Source organism: Dermacentor variabilis, chromosome 3 (genome assembly GCF_050947875.1).
Source record: "Dermacentor variabilis isolate Ectoservices chromosome 3, ASM5094787v1, whole genome shotgun sequence".
Taxonomy (NCBI): Eukaryota; Metazoa; Arthropoda; class Arachnida; order Ixodida; family Ixodidae; genus Dermacentor; species Dermacentor variabilis.
The window spans coordinates 151,397,378-151,419,528 of record NC_134570.1 but is presented as its reverse complement, the minus strand read 5'-3'; the positions used below and the strand labels follow the sequence as shown (position 1 = coordinate 151,419,528).

The 22,151-nt window shown below is 45.4% G+C and overlaps 1 protein-coding gene across 2 annotated transcripts; it reads right to left on the bottom strand.

Annotated features, from left to right (window-relative positions):
• Positions 1–1,619: 1,619 nt before the first annotated feature.
• On the bottom strand, positions 1,620–21,728 carry LOC142574265 (monocarboxylate transporter 5-like). 2 transcript variants are annotated; one of them, XM_075683392.1, is made up of 5 exons: positions 21,667–21,728; positions 15,812–16,096; positions 13,516–13,659; positions 6,110–7,126; positions 1,620–2,371 (listed from the first exon to the last, which is right to left on the bottom strand). In XM_075683392.1, exons 2-5 carry the CDS (start codon positions 16,041–16,043, stop codon positions 2,172–2,174), a joined length of 1,593 nt encoding a protein of 530 aa, XP_075539507.1. In that variant the 5' UTR covers positions 16,044–16,096; positions 21,667–21,728; the 3' UTR covers positions 1,620–2,171. The 2 variants fall into 2 exon arrangements, with proteins under 2 accessions (XP_075539507.1, XP_075539506.1); XM_075683391.1 differs by lacking the exon at positions 21,667–21,728 and adding an exon at positions 18,801–18,896.
• Between the last annotated feature and the right edge of the window lie 423 nt (positions 21,729–22,151).

Here is a 22,151-nt window from a genome sequence, read left to right as displayed (position 1 = left end):
AAAATGATTGATAGTAACAGTTAAGTGAATTAGAACGTTATAAAGAGATTGGTAGAGGTTACTAATGACTAGTAAGGACTAATAATGACTACTAATTACATGTAATGACAATTAATGACTCCGAAATCACCAATGTCTAACAACGGCTTGTAGTGACCACAATTGATTAGAAATGACTAGTAATGAACTCAATTGATTACAAATGAGTAAAGATGCTTACTAGCGAGCAGTGATGACTTGTAATGACTAGTAATGAGTATAAAATGACCAATATGTCTAACGACAACTTGTAACAACTACAATTGATAAGAAATGGCTAGAATGCTTAGTAATGACCAGTAACGACTAATAATGTCTGAAATCACTGGAAACGACTACTAATGACTACGAAACGACCCCTATGTCTAACGACGAATTGTAACGACTACACTTGGTTAGAAATGAGTAAAAATGCTTAGTAATGACCAGTAATGACGAAAATAACTGAAATGACTTGTAATGACTATTAATGACTATGATAAAAACATGACTAATGACGGCTTGTAATGACCACAATTGATTACAAATGACCAAAAATGCTTAATAGTGAGCAGTAATGAGCAATAATTACTCAAATGACTTGTAATTACTAATAATGGCTACAAAATGACCAATTGTAGTCAAATAGGTTTTGGCCGTTCACCTCTTAAGAGAGATAGTAAGAGACCCTATAAATTTTTCCCAACACATCTATGAAGCGGCTTGTTGATATTTATTTGTTTGTAGGCATAGTACCAACACAGGGCACATTTTTATACTTCAGATATTTCATGAAATAGCCATGAGGTAGGAAACGTAGAGTGTTTTTTTGTCTTTATTCCACAGAAGTTGTAAGGTGAGTGGATATACTTTGCCAAGATTTGCCAATAAACGCCTAGGACCACACCTAAGTGAAATGGGAACTACTCAATATGTTTATACGGATCATGCGCACGAGTGATCAGAGGCCCTGCATAGAAAGCGTTACAGCTATCTATTCACTACGTGGAATTTGAGTATTTGATTTACAGAGAGAGAGAGAGAGTAAATAAACTTCACATTTCTCAAACAGCTCGACCATTCCCCTTCGTACTCGAAGAAACGGAACGAAAGGAAAATATTTTCGTTTCCCATTGATGCACCTGTTTCAATCACCCTGTCAAAGTATTTCCACTCCCTGAAGTTGTTGCAACAAGTTATACAGCGCCATACGTAGCCTAGCCATGGACATTACACAAATACTTCACACGTGCTGTAGCTGTGCGCATTAGAGAAAAAACAGATACGATCAAGCGTGCCATTTGCCCATGTTTCGAGTCGACAGAGAAGGTGATGCTTCAAGTATTGGAGGGCTATAAACAGCAGTGAAAAGGCAGGATTGTCTTTTTTTGCCTGAACTACAATCTTCGTCTTATCAAAAATGAACTTGAAAGACTTTTCAGAGGGAATGTGAATGTATTTTAGTAGCATCCAGACATCATGGAAACTGTTAAGACGTTTCATACATGAAACATGAGCTCCTTGTAGGTATCGTGCAGACACACACAAATACACACAATAATATATATGTGTGTGTGTGTGTGTGTGCGTGTGTGTGCGTGTGCGTGTGTGTGTCATCCGCTTTGATATAGGAGAATCTCGTAATTCGTATAGTTTTTTTCTCTCTCATATGGAGCAATATGGCGAAACAATTGAACAGCCGCGGGCAACATCAAATTGTCTTCTGCTAGCTCCGTAAATTAGGCGAGGCGTACAGGCGCCCAAGTGGACACGCCAAAGGAATATTAATCACGAAACCCGAGCATCAACTCGCCCAGTCACTTTTACTTGAACACCGGCCACCACTTTGCGCACTAAAGATCAGCTGCATGCAGATACGTCCCATTTCTTATTTGTGTACGCATAAGAACAAACACCGTAGCGTCCCGCAGAGCAACTGAGGTTATCTCGGTTGCAGCAGCAGGTGGGCTATGTAGATGGTGGGTCTGTTTCTCTGAACGGTGATTCATCTTGAAGCAGCAACGTTTTGAGTTCCCCTTTCCTCTCAATGGCAGTGTTGAAGCCGGTGCACGTGCCACCGACGCATGTGCACCAGGCACTTTCGTTGCGGTAAGCGTGAATGGCAGTAGGGCCGAAACGTGTGACCTTTCCATTTAGCACCTCTGCTCTGAGTGCGCTCCGCTGCCGATTGTGACCTTGGTGAAGGAGCTCTCTGACGACTGTGATCCTCTTCGTTTTGCGCGGGTCCAGTCAAACACCAGGAACATGCCGAACAGAACAGCGACTGCAGAGTTCAAAGCAGCGAGCATCCTGTAGAATCCATCGTACGAGCCCATTGTATCACGGAAGAACCCTGCAAAACACGAAGAAAAAGAAGTTCACCGACGGCTCATATCTCCGCTAAGGGCGCCGACGAGTGAACGCGCACTCACATAGAGCTTTTTTCCCTTTTTTTTTCTCGGCCAGCTTATACCGCGCGCGGCGAACGTTTTTGACTGCGACCTGATTTGCGAACACCTACGGCACATTTGGACACCAATCCTGCGGGTGAGAACCGAGAATTCCATATCTTACGGGCCTGGACGGGCACGTCCTACGCCTAACGACGGCAAGGCAGCTGCGGCGGAGCCTGTGCATGGTTGGTGCTCGAGCGGCAGATGGCCCGGCTAATCGGGAGACCACGAGAGGCAGCGCGCGGATGACGCGTGGGTGCGATTCAGAGCAGCCGCCTCAGAGAAACCTCCGCTTCATCATCATCATCATCATCAGCCTGGTTACATCCACTGCAGTGCAAAGGACTCTCCCATACTTCTCCAACAACCCCCGTCATGTACTAATTGTGGCCATGACATGCCTGCAAACTTCTTAATCTCATCCGCCCACCTAACTTTCTGCCGCCCCCTGCTACGCTTCCCTTCCCTTGGGATCCAGTCCGTAACCCTTAAGGACCATCAGTTATTTTCCCTCCTCATTACATGTCCTGCCCATGCCCATTTCTTTTTCTTGATTTCAACTAAGATGTCATTAACTCGCGTTTCTTCCCTCACCCAATCTGCTCTTTTCTTATCCCTTAACGTTACACCTATCATTCTTCTTTCCATAGCTCGTTGCGTCGTCCTCAATTTGAGTAGAACCCTTTTCGTAAGCCTCCAGGTTTCTACCCCGTAGGTGAGTACTGGTAAGACGCAGCTATTATATACTTTTCTCTTGAGGGATAATGGCAACCTGCTGTTCATGATCTGAGAATGCCTGCCAAACGCACCCCAGCTCATTCTTATTCTTCTGACTATTTCCGTGTCATGATCCGGATCCGCCGTCACTACCTGCCCTAAGTAGATGTATTCCCTTACGACTTCCAGTGCTTCGCTACCTATTGTAAATTGCTGTTCTCTTCCGAGACTGTTAAGCATTACTTTAGTTTTCTGCAGATTAATTTTTAGACCCACTCTTCTGCTTTGCCTCTCAAGTTCAGTGAGCATGCATTGCAATTGGTCCCCTGAGTTACTAAGCAAGGCAATATCATCAGCGAATCGTAAGTTACTAAGGTATTCTCTATTAACTTTTATCCCCAATTCTTCCCAATCCAGGTCTCTGAATACCTCCTGTAAACACGCTGTGAATAGGATTGGAGATATCGTATCTCCCTGCCTGACGCCTTTCTTTATTGGGATTTTGTTGCTTGCTTTATGGAGGACTACGGTGGCTGTGGAGCCGCTATAGATATCTTTCAATATTTTTACATACGACTCGTCTACACCCTGATTCCGTAATGCCTCTATGACTGCTGAGGTTTCGACAGAATCAAACGCTTTTTCGTAATCAATGAAAGCTATATATAAGGGTTGGTTATATTCAGCACATTTCTCTATCACCTAATTGATAGTGTGAATATGATCTATTGTTGAGTAGCCTTTACGGAATCCTGCCTGGTCCTTTGCTTGACAGAAGTCTAAGGTGTTCCTGATTCTATTTGCGATTACCTTAGTAAATAGTTTGTAAGCAACGGACAGTAAGCTGATCGGTCTATAATTTTTCAAGTCTTTCGCGTCCCCTTTCTTATGGATTAGGATTATGTCAGCGTTCTTCCAAGGTTCCTCCGCTTATGCAGTGCTTTATTTTGACGAGCTGTCCGCATGCTTTATCGAACGCGTCGTAGACGAAGAGGCGGCTGGCGCTACTCTGGCGCTACTTTGGAGCGATCGTCGTCACAGAAAGCCCGGTACACACTAGCGGTTAAATGATCGCAGCACGGCCGCTGGCGTTAACGCAGCTGTGGCAGTCATGTAACAGCATGAAAATGTCGTCTCCTCTTTGTGGGTGCGAGATGTGGCGCGCTTTTCCCTAGGTCTGCTTACAGGTTGGCGTTGAGTTTACGTTCTTCGTCCTTCGTTTTTGGCGAAGATGACACCGTTGACACTGATAATAATCATGATCACTAGTATGCTCTCCCTGAAAGTCAGGGAGAGTGAGGTGCAGGGTGTCACCTCCGCGTCCCTGTATTCGGATTCGTGTTCTAGTACATAAAGCGGATATGGCGTGCTGGCCACAAAACCCTTTCCATGAGGACGTCTCGGTTTAGACTCGCCGGTGTAAGTAACATTCTAAAAGCATGACAACCGATGCAAGCCCGAACAAGGCCAAACCAAGCAAATCAAACAAGCGCGCGAGGGAGGTGACACGAGCAGACGGCAGCATGAAAGAAGAAGTCCGGCTGAGACCACATACGAGTACACATCGAGTGGTGGGGCCTGTCTGCATGACACTAGCTTCCCTCGCGCGCGTCATTGAAGAGGCCACTCCCACTGGTCTCCGCCATTCACGGCTCGCGCCTTTGTCTCACGCTCCACGTTCGCTGTTTCTTCGCTGTTGGGCTCGTTCGCTTTGTTACGCCGACACTCGTCGCAGGAACGGTCGACTAAAAGCTGCGCTGTTTTTTTAAAAACACATGAAGAGCTGTAAATCATGGCAGCGTTTCATGAACATAATTAGGGTTACAAATTACCATACCAAAAAGAAGGATGGTGGAAGCCGTTTAAATAATGTATTACTGATAAAAGAGCGGCGTGCATCTTTTGACGTTATAACAGACAATGCGCAACGCATCAAATCAACCTTCACGTTTTGTTAATTACTTTGTTTCTCGGTTCCATGTGGTTTCCATATGCCATGGGCAGTTGGCATAGTCCATCCAATACCGTCTAGTTTTTCATGTTTGATGAAATCGGCAATGCGACGCTGAAAACAGTACCTATATTCATTGAGCACACCTGGAATTCGAAAATAGAGTACAGGTTCGTCCTGCAACAGCACCACGGTTGATATTTGTTTCTCTGCTCCTGCGAAGATCAGTTCAGTTCGGGACGATACGAGTACAACGAGGAAGTGGCTGACTAATTTTTACCACAAAAAGAAATATCTGCGCGCTGCGCACCGCATGCAACAAGCAACACTACTTGATGTAGTGATGAACAAAATAGACGAGGAACAAGAACATCCCAAATCGTATTTCAAGGAACATACGACGATAGCAATAAGGTGACTAATACGATAACAATACGATGAATGGTGATAACAATACTATGACTGTCAAGTGCTCTATAATGTACAATGAATAATGCATATACATAAGGCAGGCTTAATCAGCTGAATTCATAGTGATGATCGCTGATCATACTCGCTGCTCTTATTGTTAAGTAATTCGTGCGTTCTTATTATGGTGCATTTGTCCAACGAAGAGACTTGCTGTTCTCGTTCGTATTTTTATATCGTGCTTGCGCATCGCCACTAATCTGCAGTAGTTTGTTAGCCATGCAATATGGTCAGTGTACACATTCCTATATTGCTATTACAATTACATGTGTACACATATGCGCTAGAGACCAATTCCAATCCGTGACAATATTGTTGAGCTTTCACTCATGAAATAAATTCTTCGGTGGCGTAAAATGTTCAACATTTATGCTGCACGTTTGTCGTATCTTATTGCTATTTCAGTGTACTGAATAAACATATCCAAATAATTGTGTCAAGGGTGACGTGGGAAATATTGTATAGAAACGATCAGGCTGTGCTTCGAGATGAATATCCTTACCGATAATTGAAGCACTGCCGAGGGAGACCGGTATCATGACGAGTCCATACAGTCCCATGCACGAAGCCAGCCGGTCAATGCCCATGTACTGAGCCAAGAGGATGCCCCTTATGGCCGATGAAAAACCGGTGACGGTGGTCTCTGCAACACGCACTGCCGCGACTTCGCTGAACGACGACCCAATGTGCGGCATGATCAAGGCGCACATGGCCTCGAGGGCATACGAGCTAGCGAAGAGCGGCAGTCGACTGATCGGAGCCCAGTCCGACAGCGGCATGATGAAGATGCGACCCGCTAGATGACCCACCGCGCCCAACTCGATTAGGTGCGTTGCAACTCCCACGTCGATCCCTTTGTCAACGGCATAGTCCACAATGGTAGTGCTGAAGGATACGCCGGAGTAGTCGCCCGCCACCGTCGCAAATAGGAACACATAGAAGGCGGGCATACGGAGTACGGTGGCGGCGAATCGGCGAAGGCCACGGAAAGATGCGCATGTGGAGCTCTCGGAAACATCCTGTGAGGGTTGTTGCTGAAGCGAATGCTTTCTGGACGGAAGGACTTCATCGGCGAGCACTGGTTCTACGAAAGCCCTAGGGCATGACTCGTTAGAGTTCTTTCCCCTCCTCCATGTCACAGGATCATTCATGCGACTGAGGGTGATTGTTGATGGTCGCTGGTGTTGAGGAACTTCCAGTCCATGTCGCGCCTCAACCGACCTTGCCCGCGTCCACCAGGGACATCTAAGGACCAGACTTTTCAGTGCTTCAGTGTTGACAGGACGAGGATTTTTGAGCAGCATGCTCAGAGGAATAGCGTGCAGCAGGAGACCTCCAGTCATAAGCAGGGTGCCGTCCAGAGCGTATATTGCCCTCAAATGAGTGAGGAACGCTGGGCCTAATAGGCCAGATATACCCCAGGCGATGAATGCCAGCGTCAAGGCAGTACCCTTGTACTTGTCGAAGTGCATAAGGATGTAGATAGCGATGGATGCGATAAACATGCCCATGCCGAGTCCTGCGCAAAAGATAGAAGAAAGTTTTAGCACGCGAAAAGTCGAAGCAATATTGCCTGCTTAGAGCACTCACAGGTTTGTATAAAAATAGGTTATCAAACGCTTTGCTCGTCCACGCTAATAGTGCAAGATCACTCTTTCTACCTTACCACGTAAAATATGCTGGTGTGACGTAAGAGTCTATATGGGCCACCCTTTACTGACGTGCGTGCCATAGTAATGACTTCCCATGGTCCACATTTACTTTCGTACCTTTTCACTCTGTTTACCCTCTAAATACGTGTATCATTTCCTTCAGTACATACTCCAATAATGCCTCCGCAGGTCATGAAGTCTACAACTTGCATTTTGCTACTCGCTTTAGTAAAAATGTCGCCGTACTTATGCATGAAAATTTCTTCTACACTAATCCCAGTAGCAGCCTTATTGCATTCTCCCTGCAATGGGGGCCACACGGTGTATAGCAAGGCCTGTGGCTAAAAAACCATATGTTAGACTCATTAAGAAGACTTCGTTTGGGCAGCGTGAAAAGACTTATGAAGAAAAGTGTCATTAATGCCCATCTTCTGCCCTCATAATGGTTTCTTTGGGAAAGGGAAAGTTCCAAATACTCTGGCGCGTAGTTTTCTTGAACCTATGCTGCAGATTGCATTTGGGCTGGCCGTCCAGTAATGTAAAGGATTACCTACCTCTGTACTATATTTCATCAAATATTGGTTATTCGAACGTTTTCACATAGTTAAGTCAAACAACCACAGTGGCAAGGCGAACGTCACAGAATGAACTGTTTATGAACGAACCTGTACCCAGTAAGAAAAGTAACACTCAGCACGATAACGAGCACACACCATCTGATCTGCGGGTTAAGCTCGTCAGATATTTATGCGTAACTCATCAAAACATCCAGAGTAATTGCTGGTGTGCGCTTTTCTTCAAGAAAGTACAACACTAATCACGGCCCGCATAAGGTCTGATTACACAAGGTTCGGCGACAACATAGGCAGCAGATGAAATCAATCATAACTTTCTGGGAAGTTTCTACGCATACCTTGCGATGGGCGATAACTTTACGCTGTTGGCGCTTGAAATGGTCCCCGGCAAAGTGATGAGCAAATGATAAATAATCTACGCGGCAAAATATAATACAGGCACACCTTCTGAAAAATAAAAGTCCTGAAAGAACAAATATTTTCTTCTCAAGTATAATTTTGTTAGTGAGAGTCCGTGTCAATTATGCCTTTGGCATTTTCATTACCGGAAAGGTATTTGGTACCAATTGTTAAACAATATTCATTTTATTTTTATTCTTCCGCCGTTGTTGCTTACAGGCTATGGTGTTGAGCTGCTAAGCACGAGGTCGCGGGATCGAATCCCGGCTACGGCGGTCACATTTCGATGGGGGCAAAATAGGAAAACAACTATGTACTTAGATTTAGGTGCATGTTAAAGAATCCCAGGTGGTCAAATTTTCCGGAGTCCCCCAGTACGGCGTGCCTCATAAACATATCGTGGTTTTCGCATGTAAAACCCCATAATTTTTCTTAAATTCTTATTTCAGCTTCTCGCTAGGCTTGCTTCGTTGATTATTTTTACAGGCTGATATTTCCACGCAAACTATGATTTAGTAAAAAGAAAGCCACGTACTACCACAGAGGGGTTCCACGGGAAAAGTGCTCGCAATATGATTTTATTACTATGTTCGCTTAATTATTATGTAAACATTGGTGCACTAGAAGGCTCTACTTTGTTGAGCAATTATTTCGGTATCGTAAAATACGCTCTTTAATAACGACTGGGGAGATTATTCTGGTTACACATAGAGCATGCTGATAAATATTAGATGGTGATCTTGTGATCTTAAGCCTGTCATTGTGAACGGGCGGGAGGCAGGGAACAAAAGTGTGTTTATTATCAGGCAAGGGGCTGCTTATATAAGGACATGTACAAATATGAGCATGCGCACTTCGTACGGCAAAGGCACGTGTTAACATGACAGTGCGCATAATTACAGTCGTGGTATGCCGCTAAGTGTAAATTTTATGCCACCAATCTTGTCGAGCGAGCTTAGTATGCAGTAGCAGATGACGTGTGAATCTAATTTTGTCTTAACAAGAGAGTAAAAAAATAGCTAGAAACACGTTTAAGCTTTGCCTTTGAGAGTGGAACGCGATAGCGTTGTCGGGACCCGTTGATGCCGTCACCAACAACGGATATTCGGCGACATTGGGCCGATAAAAACAATAGCGCACCGATCCCGACGGCAGCGCAGGGCAGCCCAATGCCTCGTCCTGTCCTCTGGTAGAGGCTACAAGCAGCGACGCATTAGTGATTCGCACCACCGTATCAAGTAAAAAGGGGTTTGAGTTTCCGCGAAACAGAATTATGTTTTCTCGCATACTCAAATTACTATCCGATGCTATTATGTCTGCAGATTGTGTATAAGTCGCAAGTTAAAAATTTTTTGACGCATCTTACGTTGATAAATTTAATTATTTCAGTAACGCCTGTGCGGCAAGCAGAAGGCCTTCGTGGTTGTGGTTCGGGATGACTTTTTTCTGACTGACAACGCCGGCAACGCTGACGCCGGATTTTCTGCGAGACGAGGCCCTTAACACTTTCGCGTTAAAACGGAAAGTTCAGAGCAGCAGTGTTTCTTAGGATTCGTGCGTTCTGTAGGCACTATGGACATGAGCTTGCTTTCCTATTCAAAGTCATTCGCTATTGTCTTATGCTCAGCGGCACATATTCAAGTAGCTTCAGGGTTAATTTTGTGACTTCCTACATATTTTACACTTGATACACATGACGCAGTGACACTGCTTGGCGATGCGAAGCTTTCGCAGACGTTCACCAGTCCCAGCTATTATATTTTTCGTTCATGTTTTGTTTATGGCTAATTTGCTTGTATAAATAAGTCCCGTACACCATTTCATAATATTGTTATTGGAAGAAGAGAGGTTTAGAATATATTCACAAAGTATTTGCGACGCGTCCACTGGCACACAAGGAAAACAAGATAGAAGCCAGTCCACGCGACATCAGCGACCGTCGTCGTCTACTGTTTTGTCGTCAGCTTCACCTCTGGCAGCGCTTGGTAACACGACGACTGGCGCGAAGACACCGTACCGGTGCTCGCACGATCGTCTGAGTTATTTCTCTTGAGGTGGTCGATGTGCGCGACATCGCAGAAAGGCCTAGACACGGTGGAATCGAGAGGTGTGATTTCATATGTGACGTCGCTCACTTGGCGCGAGACAAGGCACGCGTCATACTAAGCCGAAATTGACTCTTCGCAAATGCCAACTCGCCGTGACGGTGCCCAAAGAAGGACCATGTCACCGGGGCTGAAGGAGGCATTGCGCTGGCGAGCATCGTAGAAGCGTTGTTGCTTTTCCTGCGAAACAGCAAGGTGCAGCGTGTAATCTGGCACGCATCTGCAGCTCTGAAGATGGCGTGGTGGGTGTATTCTGACGACGGATCAAATACGGCGGGAAGGAGTGTGTGAAATGGCAGCGTGGGATTTCTTCCATGCCAGGGATAAAACAGAGAAAAACGTGCAGGATCATGTCGGGAGGAATTATGGGCAAAGTTACGAATGCCATAGTGACGTCCCAGTCATGATAGTAAGGAGAAACATAGATGACAAGCGGATGTCTGATGGTTCTATTAAGAGGCTCTGTGAGGCCGTTGCTCTGAAGTTAGTACGCCGTTGCCAAGTTATGTTTTGTAGCGCAGGAGTGAAAGAGAATTTGGGATAACCATTAATATCAAGTAACGGCCCCGGTTTTTGAGGAACTGTCGAGGAGGGCCGTGGTGAAATATAACGCCTTCGAGGAGGAAGTCAGCGACGTCGGTTGCACAGCTGGTTGAGAGAGCCCGAGTGATCGCGTACCAGGTAGTGTAGACGGTAGCGACAGCTATCCACTTACTTGCGCAGGCAGAAAGCGGGAAAAGGCCAACAGGGCAAGATCATCATTGAATAATTGCTCCAATGGTGAGTCAAGGGGTTGGAGGTGGCCAGCTGAGAGTACTGTAGATTTGTTGTGGCGCTGGCATTTCTCACAGCAAGTAACGTAAAGGCCGATCCAACGGAAGATGTCGACCAAAAGAAGCGATGCGGAACGCGGCCATACGTCATAGAGGCTCCGAGGTGACCCGCGGTAGAAACATCATGTAGCTGTGCGAGGAAACTATGGCACATATGTGTGGGAATAGCCAATAGCAGTTCAGCACCGTCAGGGTGCATGTTGTAATGGCACAAGCCGCTGTCCTGCAGGACAAACATACGCAGAGAATGGGAATATGTCTTAGAAGTCAGCCGGAGAATGAGTCGTCGCAAGTAGGGGTGACGGCGTTGCTCATCGCTCATGTTCTGAAACGCAGTAAGCGACAGCACGCAGCAGGTAGACTCGCAGCTGTCGTTGGAGCTCTGGTGGGTCTACTGGATGGCGCGACAAGCAGTCAGCATGCTCATGTAACATGCTTAAGGTGTGCTTATGCAGAACAGTGTGTGAGTACTCTTGAAGTCGTAGAGCCCACCGACCGAGACGTCCAGTAGGATCCCTTACGAATGGAAGCCAGCATAAGACATGATGATCGGTGATAACTGTGAATTTGCGGACGTGCAAGTAGGGGAGAAATTTAGCCACAGCTCAAACGACGGCAAGACACTCGCCTTCAGTAATTGAGAACCTGTGCTCCCCTTGGGATAGAAGACGGCTAGCGTACGCAATAACACGAATGCAACCTTGCGGGCGCTGGGCCGAAACAGCACCGAGTGCATGATCGCTGGCATTGGTTCAAACTTCGGGTGGGGTGGTCGCGCAAAAATGGGCGAAAAGTGGTGGTGAGGTGAGCTGCACTGTCAGGTCAGTGAACGCAGCAGCTTGTTCCAAACTCCAGACAAAAATGGCGTCATTCTTGAGAAGATCTATGAGAGGACGTGCAACATTGCCGAAATTGCGTACGAACAGGCGTAAGTACGAGCAGAGGCCCAGAAACTTCGAGCGTCGTTGGCACAAGTCCGCACGGGAAAATTCTTGACGACGCGACCTCTTTCGGGACCAAGACGGACGCCGGAAGAATAGATGAGGTGCCCGAGTACTGTAAGTTGTCGGCGGCCCAAGTGACATTTAGATTAATTGAGCTGAAGCACAGCCTTGCGAAAAAGCAGAAAGAGTTGTCCAAAGACGTCCGAGGTGTGTGGCAAAAGGTGGTAAAAAGACAATAACGTCATCTAGGTAGCACAGGGCGTTTGACAGCTTAATGCCGTGAAGGAGACCGTCCATCACACGTTGAAAATTTAGCCGGGACATTACGTAAGCTGAACGGCATCAGTTTAAACTGATAGAAGCCACGAGATGTAACAAATGCAGTCTTTTCACGGTTGATGTAGTCAACACAATTTGCCAGTTCACGGAGCGAAGGCCTCTCGAAGAATAATACTTTGCACCATGTAAACAATCGATTGCGTCATCTGTCCGCAGCACTGGATACACGTCTTTCTTTTTTCGTCTTGCCTTGTTGAAACGGCGATAGTGGACACAGAAGCGACAGCTGTCATCCTTCTTTCTCGCGATGACGACCGAGGAAGCCCAAGGGCTACAGGAATGCTGGCAAGGTTGTGCCAGGATGACGGTGGGTGCGGGTGGCGACGGGGCTGAAGCATTCTCGCCTTGGGCTTGCATTGCTATGCAGCCAAGAAACACCCGATGCGTAAATCCGTCGTGAGTCAGGGAGAGACCGCAACCTCCACCAAAATATTACGGGTAGAAAAGAGGCATTAACTACATTAATCAGGTTTTTCTAACACGTCCATTAGCCTATAGGGCGTGCAAGATAGAAAGACAGTCCGCGCGACATCAGCCAGAGCCGTCGTCTTCCGCACTGTCCTCAGTTTCGCCTCGGGCAGTCCTCGATAACAATATCATGGCTATGTCGGTCTACCTCATATGCCAATTAAAAAAGCCGCCTTCGTTCTCAGAAATTCATTAGTCCATTAGTCCATCACTAACTGGCTTTAGAAATATGTGCGAGGGGAATAAGCTCTTTTAAATAAGTTATTGCGGGTTTCGTGCAAAAAATTATGAGATGATCACGGGGCACGTCGTGCTGGTGGATACCGGAATCATTTGTAGCCGCTGTGGTTTTTTTACCGTGCGACTCAGCTACTGCATCAGGAATAGATGACCTTGTTTTCCTTCTGACTGCTTTGTACTTTGTAGCGTGGGTCTTGTCCACACGGCAACATAATAAGGCACGCAAGCTTTGGTACAAGCGGAGGGATGTCGAAAATAAAAATAAAATGGCCACTAAACAAAACTTAAAAGCACTCTGGTGCTAACACATATCAGAATAAAGTGCATAAGGGTTTAAGTAACGCTCTTCTTACCGTACATGACGCCAAGACTGATGGACATCCAGATGACCTCGCGGGCGAAGGCCGACGCGATGACCCCGAGTGACGCGAGCAGTGATCCCAGAATGGCGATGTTAACGACAGAGATTCGTCGCTGAAGTGCAGCCACTAGTAAGCCTAAAACAAGTGGGAAAGATAACCTTGACATATGCAAATTTAAAACAGGGCTGAAATCTTTTAATCTGTTCTCGGGTACTCGATGTCAGTTGAAAACTAAGATATTACGACCCAATTAGAAATACATCTGAGTAAAATAATAATTTTAGGTTTAATGAATAACCAATTTTCGTTTGAATCCATAATCTAAATCATCGCGTTGAGCGTGCTATAAAATTCCATAAATGAATATAATGTATTTGAGGTGCGTATACTTTTTGGCTCTTGGGCGGTGGCGTAGCTGGTCGTACTTGTAGCGTCGGCTGGATCACAGAATTTATGTGTGCAATACGGCAGGAAGGATGAACATTCGCATGAACACCATAGTCGCTCAATTGTGCAACTAAGGCAAATGTTTGAGAGAAAGACGAAGCATTCTATAGGAAATCTGTATTGCGCATAGTTGGCGTACCAAATTTTCATGCGGCTTTCAAGTGCGCACTGCTTCTGAACAAACTCGCTTTCACTATGGTCTTGGTAAATGATATAATAATCGTCAGTTATGTAGTACGCCTTCTGAAATACCTAATATTTTCTGGCATAATCGTTTTCTTATCGACTTCCGCTTATAATCTGTAGCTGAATATGCGCTATCTGTGGCAGAAAGAATTGGCGTGCTCTTTTCAATTAGTAAGGTTGGTTTAACACATGTCTTCCGAATCTACTGAAAACACATCCAAGTGTGAGGCCTCAATAATGAATATGTTTATGAATTCCAGCAGTTCTCTACTGTTTTCATGTGAAAGCATCCCGAAGCTTGCCAAAGACGCATTTGTTAACAGATGTATGTTAACCTCGAATGGTGAGCTTCCAAATATGCCTTGTTGCCATTAAACTCAGAGCAACCGTTTAAGTCTCCGTTTAAGGGTCACCTCGTCTTTTCCCTGTTTTCCGACATCGCTTGATCCAAGTGAAAGAGCTTGTACATGATGCCTTCTGAGCATCTGACGCACGACGTGCGACGCTACAGTGAATGCGTAGGTGGCGAAAGTGAGTCGTTAGGGTTCCAGGCGGAGTTACGTGCGCACTTCCACACACACGTGCACAGAGAGGTCAGCAGACACGCGAAAATGGACCGAGGAGCCTCAGTGCCACCCAGTGGCGACGGCTTTCGGGGATATGCCTCGACGGAGTGGCCGGAACGCGCTAGGATTGCCGTGGCCCGTAAATGCTGATTCATTTATACTACAAAAGACATTCCCTAGTCACTGCTAGCTTTACTATTTTTATAGGTGTCCGTGTTGCTGGACTTGTTTTCTACGAAATTACTCAATGTTAAAAGAAGTGATACCTAAATATCCTCGTTGCAACAGATAGACGTCATCAAAGACGCCATTTATTTATTAAACGAAACCTATTTTCTCGACCACAAGCTAGAGGCAAACCGCCGCCGGATCGCCATCTTGAGGGTATGCCAGGACATTCACTTGACGATAATTGCGTGACTCATGTACATTAGACGGATTTTTCCTGGAGCCTGGCACAGAACACTTTCGGGATAAGACATTCAAAGATGTATTCTAATCGGACAACTGACGCATCATTCACAGCAAACCTGTGCAAGCGAGTTTTCACACCCTACGAAAGTACAAGGGGTCCGGTAGATTCGCTAGCTCGAGGAAAGGCTCAAGCCTAGGATAAGGTGACAGTTTCAGCGTTCTACCGCGGTCATGACCGGTTGTTGATAAAAGTGGCGGCTCCCACGCAGGCTGAGTTCCAGCGTCAAAGCATCAGCCATTCATCGCTGCTGTCGCACTAACTACATGAAATTCACCGGGAAGCTGGTATAGCATGACGTGAGGAAAAAAAATACGTTTTTCTGGTTAAAAAATCCGCAAATTCGTGTTGTTGTCGATCAGCGTGTGATTTAGGAAAGCTGTCTTATACTTAATAATCGTGGATCATTACGTTCCCATGTGAATTTGGCGGCTCCGACACACGTTAAGTTGCATTCACGTTACATATTAACCGCGCTATCATGCGGCGCCACACAAAAATGGCTGTGACAGTCCCCTTGACAGTTTCGCTGTACAAAGAATAGGCAGAAACGAACGCATTCCCGATACATGCATGTTCCCGATACATGCGATACATGCTATACATGAAGACGTACCCGATACATGCGTTGCCATGGTGAGGGAGTTCTGAGGCCACGACGCTCGCTCTCGGCTCACGTTGTAATCATCCACGAAGAAGACGAAGAGAAGAGCCATGTAACAAGATGGCAGTGTGATGAGCATCGTGGACAGGGCAGCGAAGAAAGGAATTCCCCAGCATTTATCCACTGGGAGTTCATTTTGGCCGCCTCCCTCGGAGCGCCTCAAGGAAACTGGCGTGGGGGACATTAGTTCAGGCGAATATTGTGAGACCGGTAAAGCAGCCTCCTTAGTCGTGTCACCTGGAAAACAAATGTATTGGGGCGGCAATTAAACAGTCATCGTTTCCATAGTGAATTTGTGTATTGAAGTACCTATATAGAGGTGTGCTTCAGTTGTCGAAGTCGCGTTTCTTCATAAAAAATGAGCCCTGAATAAACATAGCACCAATAAGTTAATCCAACATCGGCAACGCTGAACCTGAGTTCTAACAAATGATTGAGGACTATAGCCGGCAAGGTGCAAGAGCAAAATTGAAGATTAAAAAAAAGAAAACTCGCAGTTTCTCCCATAAGGCGAAGAATCGATTGCGATAACAAATTAGTAGACAGCTACACGAAGTAAGGATAGTCGTTTTATCGGCCGTATAAAGTTTTAAACATTTGCTTACTCACTACATTAACAAGCACGGTGTCACGTGCGCACAGTTACACATGAACACATCGCGATCGATGACCGCGGAAGCTCGCTGCCAAAACACTGCAGTGAGGAAACGCAGCAGCAACGAGTGAATTGACCTTTGTGTTTTTATCGCATGAACATGAACTGAACGTCGAAAGCACAGCGCATGCGAAGCTACCGGCAGATGGTGCATACACTCTCTCCACATCGCAGATCGCTTTGAAGACTACGGGCGGCCGCACCGTAAGGAGCTGCTTCCGGAGCAGAACGCCCCATCTCCCTCGCCTCCCCCCTGCTCCTCACGCACTACAGAAGACGGCTCGCTTCCACTACGCCTTCCTCCCTCGCGCTCGCGAGATTGAGCCGCGGTCGTCGGCTGACTCTCGCGAGCTTTCACTCGCACATACAGCGTACAGCGCGCAGCGACGATGTGTTTGCATTTGGACTTCATACGGAACATCACGGCGACGGCGGTAGCAGAAATTCGGTTGGAGTGTTCATGTGATTGCTATCGCAACAAAATAAAATATTAACTGTGGCACTTTATATGCCTAATTATGAGGCACGGAGTATTGAGGGACTTCGGTACATTTGTTTAATTGAACTACTCCCAAGAGGCTCATGATGACATGCAAATTTACAGAACAGTAATATAATAGGTTTGAGCACAATTCACCAGAAATTTACTGATACCCCTAAATGAAAAAAGCATACAATCATTGCAATCTACCAATATTAACCTATAGGGTCGAAACATGGAGGGAAATGAAGCTTGAAAAGTTAAGGACCAAGCAACGAGCGATGGAGCACAAAGTGTTAGGCGTAATGTTAAGAAACCGGAAGACAATGTCACTGGTTAGAAAGCAAATAGGGATAGCGGATACTGCAGTTCACTAAGAAAAGGAAAAGGCTTGGCAGGCCATGTAGTGCGTACCAAAGATAGCGGGCGTTCTGTTAGATTTACACAATGGGCTGCAAAGAGAACGCGGATGCAGTCGAGGAGGCCAGAGAATTATTTGGCGTGATGAACTTAGAAAACTTCCAGGGATAACTGGGAATCAGCTAGCGCAAGACATCCGTAATTGGAGATCGCTGGGCGAGGCTTTCGTCCATGGGTGGATGATGGAGTTCCAAGTTTGTAACTAAATATACCACCGGTATTGATGGAGCATTGAGCAACTGCTATTTCTGCAGCGTTTCTGTTACATGTACTACAGTTAAGCGCACTGAGGCTGCTGTTGCTATTTCTACAACTATTACTGTAACAACTTATTCGGCGTCAAGCAGGCTGGTAGCGAGACACCAAGCATAGACCTAAAGGCTTCCTCCTTGGCGCCACTTTAAAGCAATATATGTTCAACACTCAAGCCTTAATTTAACGCTAATAAAGTCCGGTTGCCAGGAAATCTTATAACACTACTATAGGAAGTTCAAACGAAGGAAATCGAGTTCAGTGCCTCAAATCAGCTGGTCAGCGTTGCGAGAGGAGGAACTTCCTCGACGGGTCTCCATCATTTGTTCACCTCCTGCTTCCTCTTGTATTACACTAGTAGTAACATAAAAATATCCAGGAACTAACAATGCGACATTCTGTGTACCATAAACTCTCGTCCGAGTAGCTCCGTTACTCGTCCTTGAGATATAAATACGCTAATAATCTAGGCAATAGGTCAAGATGATTCGTCGAATATGCAGGCGATTAGCCATATTCAGTTTCATCGCATAGGAAATCGCATAAACAGCAATAAAACATTGCCATTCGTGCTAATAAATGCGCATACAATAATTTCTTATTGGTGCAACACACATACATTTCTACGGGTTATTTATTCGTGCAAGCTTCTCTGCTTACTAATAAAATTATGTGAATTACTCACTTTCTATTTCTGCATTCGAAGTATTTTCTTACATTGACATTCAAACAAAGCAGTGCACCAGAGTACAACTTGTTCGAGAGTTATGAACTCTTATTTTCATAACGACACACACTCGGATTTTTCAAAGAAGAAAGTGACTTCTTAGCCCCGGTATTAGTCAGAAATACGGATCCTCCTTGGATTTGATTGCTGCTGATATCTTCAAACATTTTCAAACGTACGCTGCTAGGATCATTTACTGCTGACAGACATCGATGGTTCCATCACACAAAAGAAACCAGAATACACAGATTTTAGAGGAACCCTAGTTTTCTCACAAGCGACGTCACGGAAAATCAATCAGCATCATCAGATCGAGCAAGAACATTTCCTTTGGATTATATTTAAATCTTTAACAATGAAAAACTGTCCATGCATTTACTATAAGCAGTCAATGCTGGCAACTTACTCCTATCCTTCGCCGCCTGCAGTATGTGGGAGTATTGTCTGTGCTCGTGCGAAAAATGTGGCGAGGAACATAGAAGCCGCATGACGCCGCGGCTCACCCTATAGAAAGTGACAAAGCGTAGGCGTTAAGAGGTGGCATGGTGTTATCCCCCCGCCTCTGCCCGTGCGCAGCTGCGTACCAATGGATGGGCTGACTCATCACACGGCAGGCATTTCGAGGATGTTTTCTCACGTAACGTAGATTCCTACAAAAAGTGTCACTGCCGGGTCACATGCACGAAAGACACGATATCAGGAAATGAATGATGCCACTTCGGTCTCTTTTTTTTTACACTTTTACAGACCAATGTCAGCCTCGTACAATATAGAAGTACAGACGAGAGCAGTCAGATAAAAAAGCTGCCTTGCTTTATTGAGAAGAAAGAATTTTTTCCATACTGGAAGATGATCGTATGGAATTTTCCCACTTTCACGTTTGGCATTTTTATGCTTTGTGGTATTGCAAAAGCAATCATGGTTTCACAATGTCAGAATATGTATTACTCCAACATTCGTTATTCTATCATCAAGCACCTGATAATACGAGCCAGTCCTACTACACGCACTGTTGTACGATTAGACTGATGCATATACTCCAGGAGGTGGAACTTTGAACAAAAGAGTTAAATATGTTTCACTTAGCCAGAAATCCCAGGGATGAGCTCATAGTTGCGTGCTCATGCTCATTTTCATCCTAGTGCCTGAGAGCGCTAATACCTGAAGGTTGTTTTTCTATGGCCCACACAATAATACTGTGAAAAAGTAAAAAAGAACGGTTGCCTTGGGTATTCACTTATGCTACGAAAAGGAAACGCCTTATTCAACCAGGTGAGGACAATAGTACGATGCACTCTGGCTTTCAAAATGAATGCAAATATCACCGTCATCAATGGCAAGTTCAGCATCATTTTCTCTACCTCGGCTGATAAGAAGGTTCGTAACTTACACAAAACACTGCTTTTCAGGAGTAACTAGCAATATCTGCTTTAAGTAATACTTTATTTCTATTCGTGAGACTAATAACCACACACACACACACACACACACACACATATATATATATATATATATATATATATATATATATATATATATATATATACCGGATGTTCAAAATTAAGCATCATGGTTTTCTTAAAATAAGCCACTTCGAAACCACGCGATGATTAGCTCTACAAATAATTATGTGGCCAGCGGGGCACAGACCGAGATTATAATTATCGCTGGCAGCAGACCAATTAACTAAAATTAAATGATTCACTTTTTCGTTGACTGCAGCAAGGGGGTATGTTTTTATTGAAAAATTAGAGGCAGTCATGTTTCTACACAGCATCACCTGCCCTCAGTGCGAAAATTCAGCCAGCTTATAACATAGGTTCTTGCGATGCCCTTCTTTACGAGGCACAGATCAAGCAGACCAGTCAAGGTGGCATACCTCGCTGCGAAGCGGCCACTATAGGGGCCAAATCTGGAACGTCCATGGAGACACCGATGCGGCGGCCCGGCTCGGCCTGCCCATCCCGACGTGGGAGCGGCCCCCAGCGCAATAAGCGCGTATCCCAGGACTGTCAATAAAGTTTTACCATCTATACATCCATCCATGCACCCATCAGGTGGAAGAATTCTTCAAGCGTGTCCGGTCTCCAAGATATCCAACTACAAGGTTTATTTGCGTTCGCAGGATTACGCATGGAAGAGAGTGAGGATCGGCGCAAAGGTCCTTCCTGTTGTGACGCGGCTGTTGCATAAGGCGTTTAGTCTGACAACAGGGCGGAGGCATAGCCAAAGATGATAACTGTTCTCCTTCCCCTTTCGGCTGGCGAAATTAATACGATGACAGCGCGGTGTGCGGTGCAGTTGCTCTTTATTTCAATATAATTACAATAGTTGGAAATCAGCAGTCACTCAATTTGCGTAGCCCAGGCAAGGACCATGCCCGCACGTCTAGTCACCCTTATGCACCCGCACTGCCCTCGGGGTTCTCCGCTAGGGCCATTATCTCGGCATGGCAGATGCCGCCATCGTTATAGGCTGCGTGGTCGCGTGTTACGACAGCGGTTCCGGGTTCTTCGATTTTTTATTTCGCCAGCCGAGATGAGAAGGGGGCAGTTATCATCGTTGCCTAAGCCTCCGCCCCGTTGTCAGACTAAACGCCGCATGCAACAGCGTGGTCACATCAGGGAGAAGCTTTGCGCCGATTCTAACTCTCTTGCATGCGTAATTATGTGAGCGAATATTAAAATTTGGGATCGTATATCTCCGAGCACAGACACGCCAGAAGAATTCCTCCAACTGATACTGTGAAGAAACAGAACTGCCTCTAACTGCTCAATACAAACATACCAACTTACTGCGGTCAACAAATAAGTCAATTATTCAACTTCAGTTACTAGGGCTGCTCACGGAGATAATTATCATATCGGTTTGTGTACCCCCGGCCGCGTAACTTGTTTGCATAGGTGGCCTTCGCGTGTCTCCCAGTGGCTACTTTTAAGGAAACCGTAAAGCCTAATTTTGAACACCGTTTCTAATATATATATATATATATATATATATAGTACAGTGTGCTTTGTGCCTATTGACAGTAATTCGGTGATAAAGAGACTAGTATTCCGACTCGAGCGCATTCAGATTCGAACTAAAGAAAAAGAAACTAAAATGGGAGCTCGCCATGAATTAGCCTCTTGCGAGATTCCGCGCGCAGGGTCTTGACCAAAATTTAAGTTTAATTCAGTTGTACTAACTCCAACACACACAAAAAAAACACAAACAAAAGCAAATGCGTTGAAGAAATGTCCGACTTGCCCGCCCAACTCACGCTTACTTACGTTAGAGTCTGGCTCGTTGGAGAGCAGCCTGGCCGCAGCTGTACTGAACAGGACGGGTGCCGCCGGCGCAAGTGCACAGCCACCATTGCGCACTAGGTTCCTGCTGCTTTTCTTTTACTTTTAGCGCTTTATTTTTTTCTACAGCAGAAAAAAAGAGGAAAAATAGAAAAATATTAGCATTGCAGCAGCTGGCGCTGGCGTAACTGCGCAGGAAGCTTCGTTACATGCACTCTCAATCGATCTTTTTGTTGAAGCATGCCAAATCAGGATTATTCGCGGCATGTGACATTTTTTTCTTGTCTGGGAGAGTGCTGTTCCTTAGGGAGAAAAAAAACGGACAAGAGGTGAAGTAGGCGAGCGATATTTAAATAATGACCGAGACATATTCCACACATATCCCCGACCACCCTAAAATATCGAATCATTTCTAACAAAATTTCAGAAAGCAGGAATGATAATTTATAGAACAACGTAATAAGGTCCTA

Bases quoted from the DNA above. Each gene is read 5' to 3' on its own strand.
- LOC142574265 (XM_075683391.1), bottom strand. From the start codon at position 18,882: ATGCGGCTTCTATGTTCCTCGCCACATTTTTCGCACGAGCACAGACAA. The intron at 13,660-15,811 runs GTACGTCTTCAT...CACTTGTTTTAG, and splicing joins CATGGCAACGCATGTATCGG to GCTTACTAGTGGCTGCACTT. The intron at 2,372-6,109 runs GTAAGGATATTC...CGTGTTTTGCAG, and splicing joins CGGCAGTGCTTCAATTATCG to GGTTCTTCCGTGATACAATG.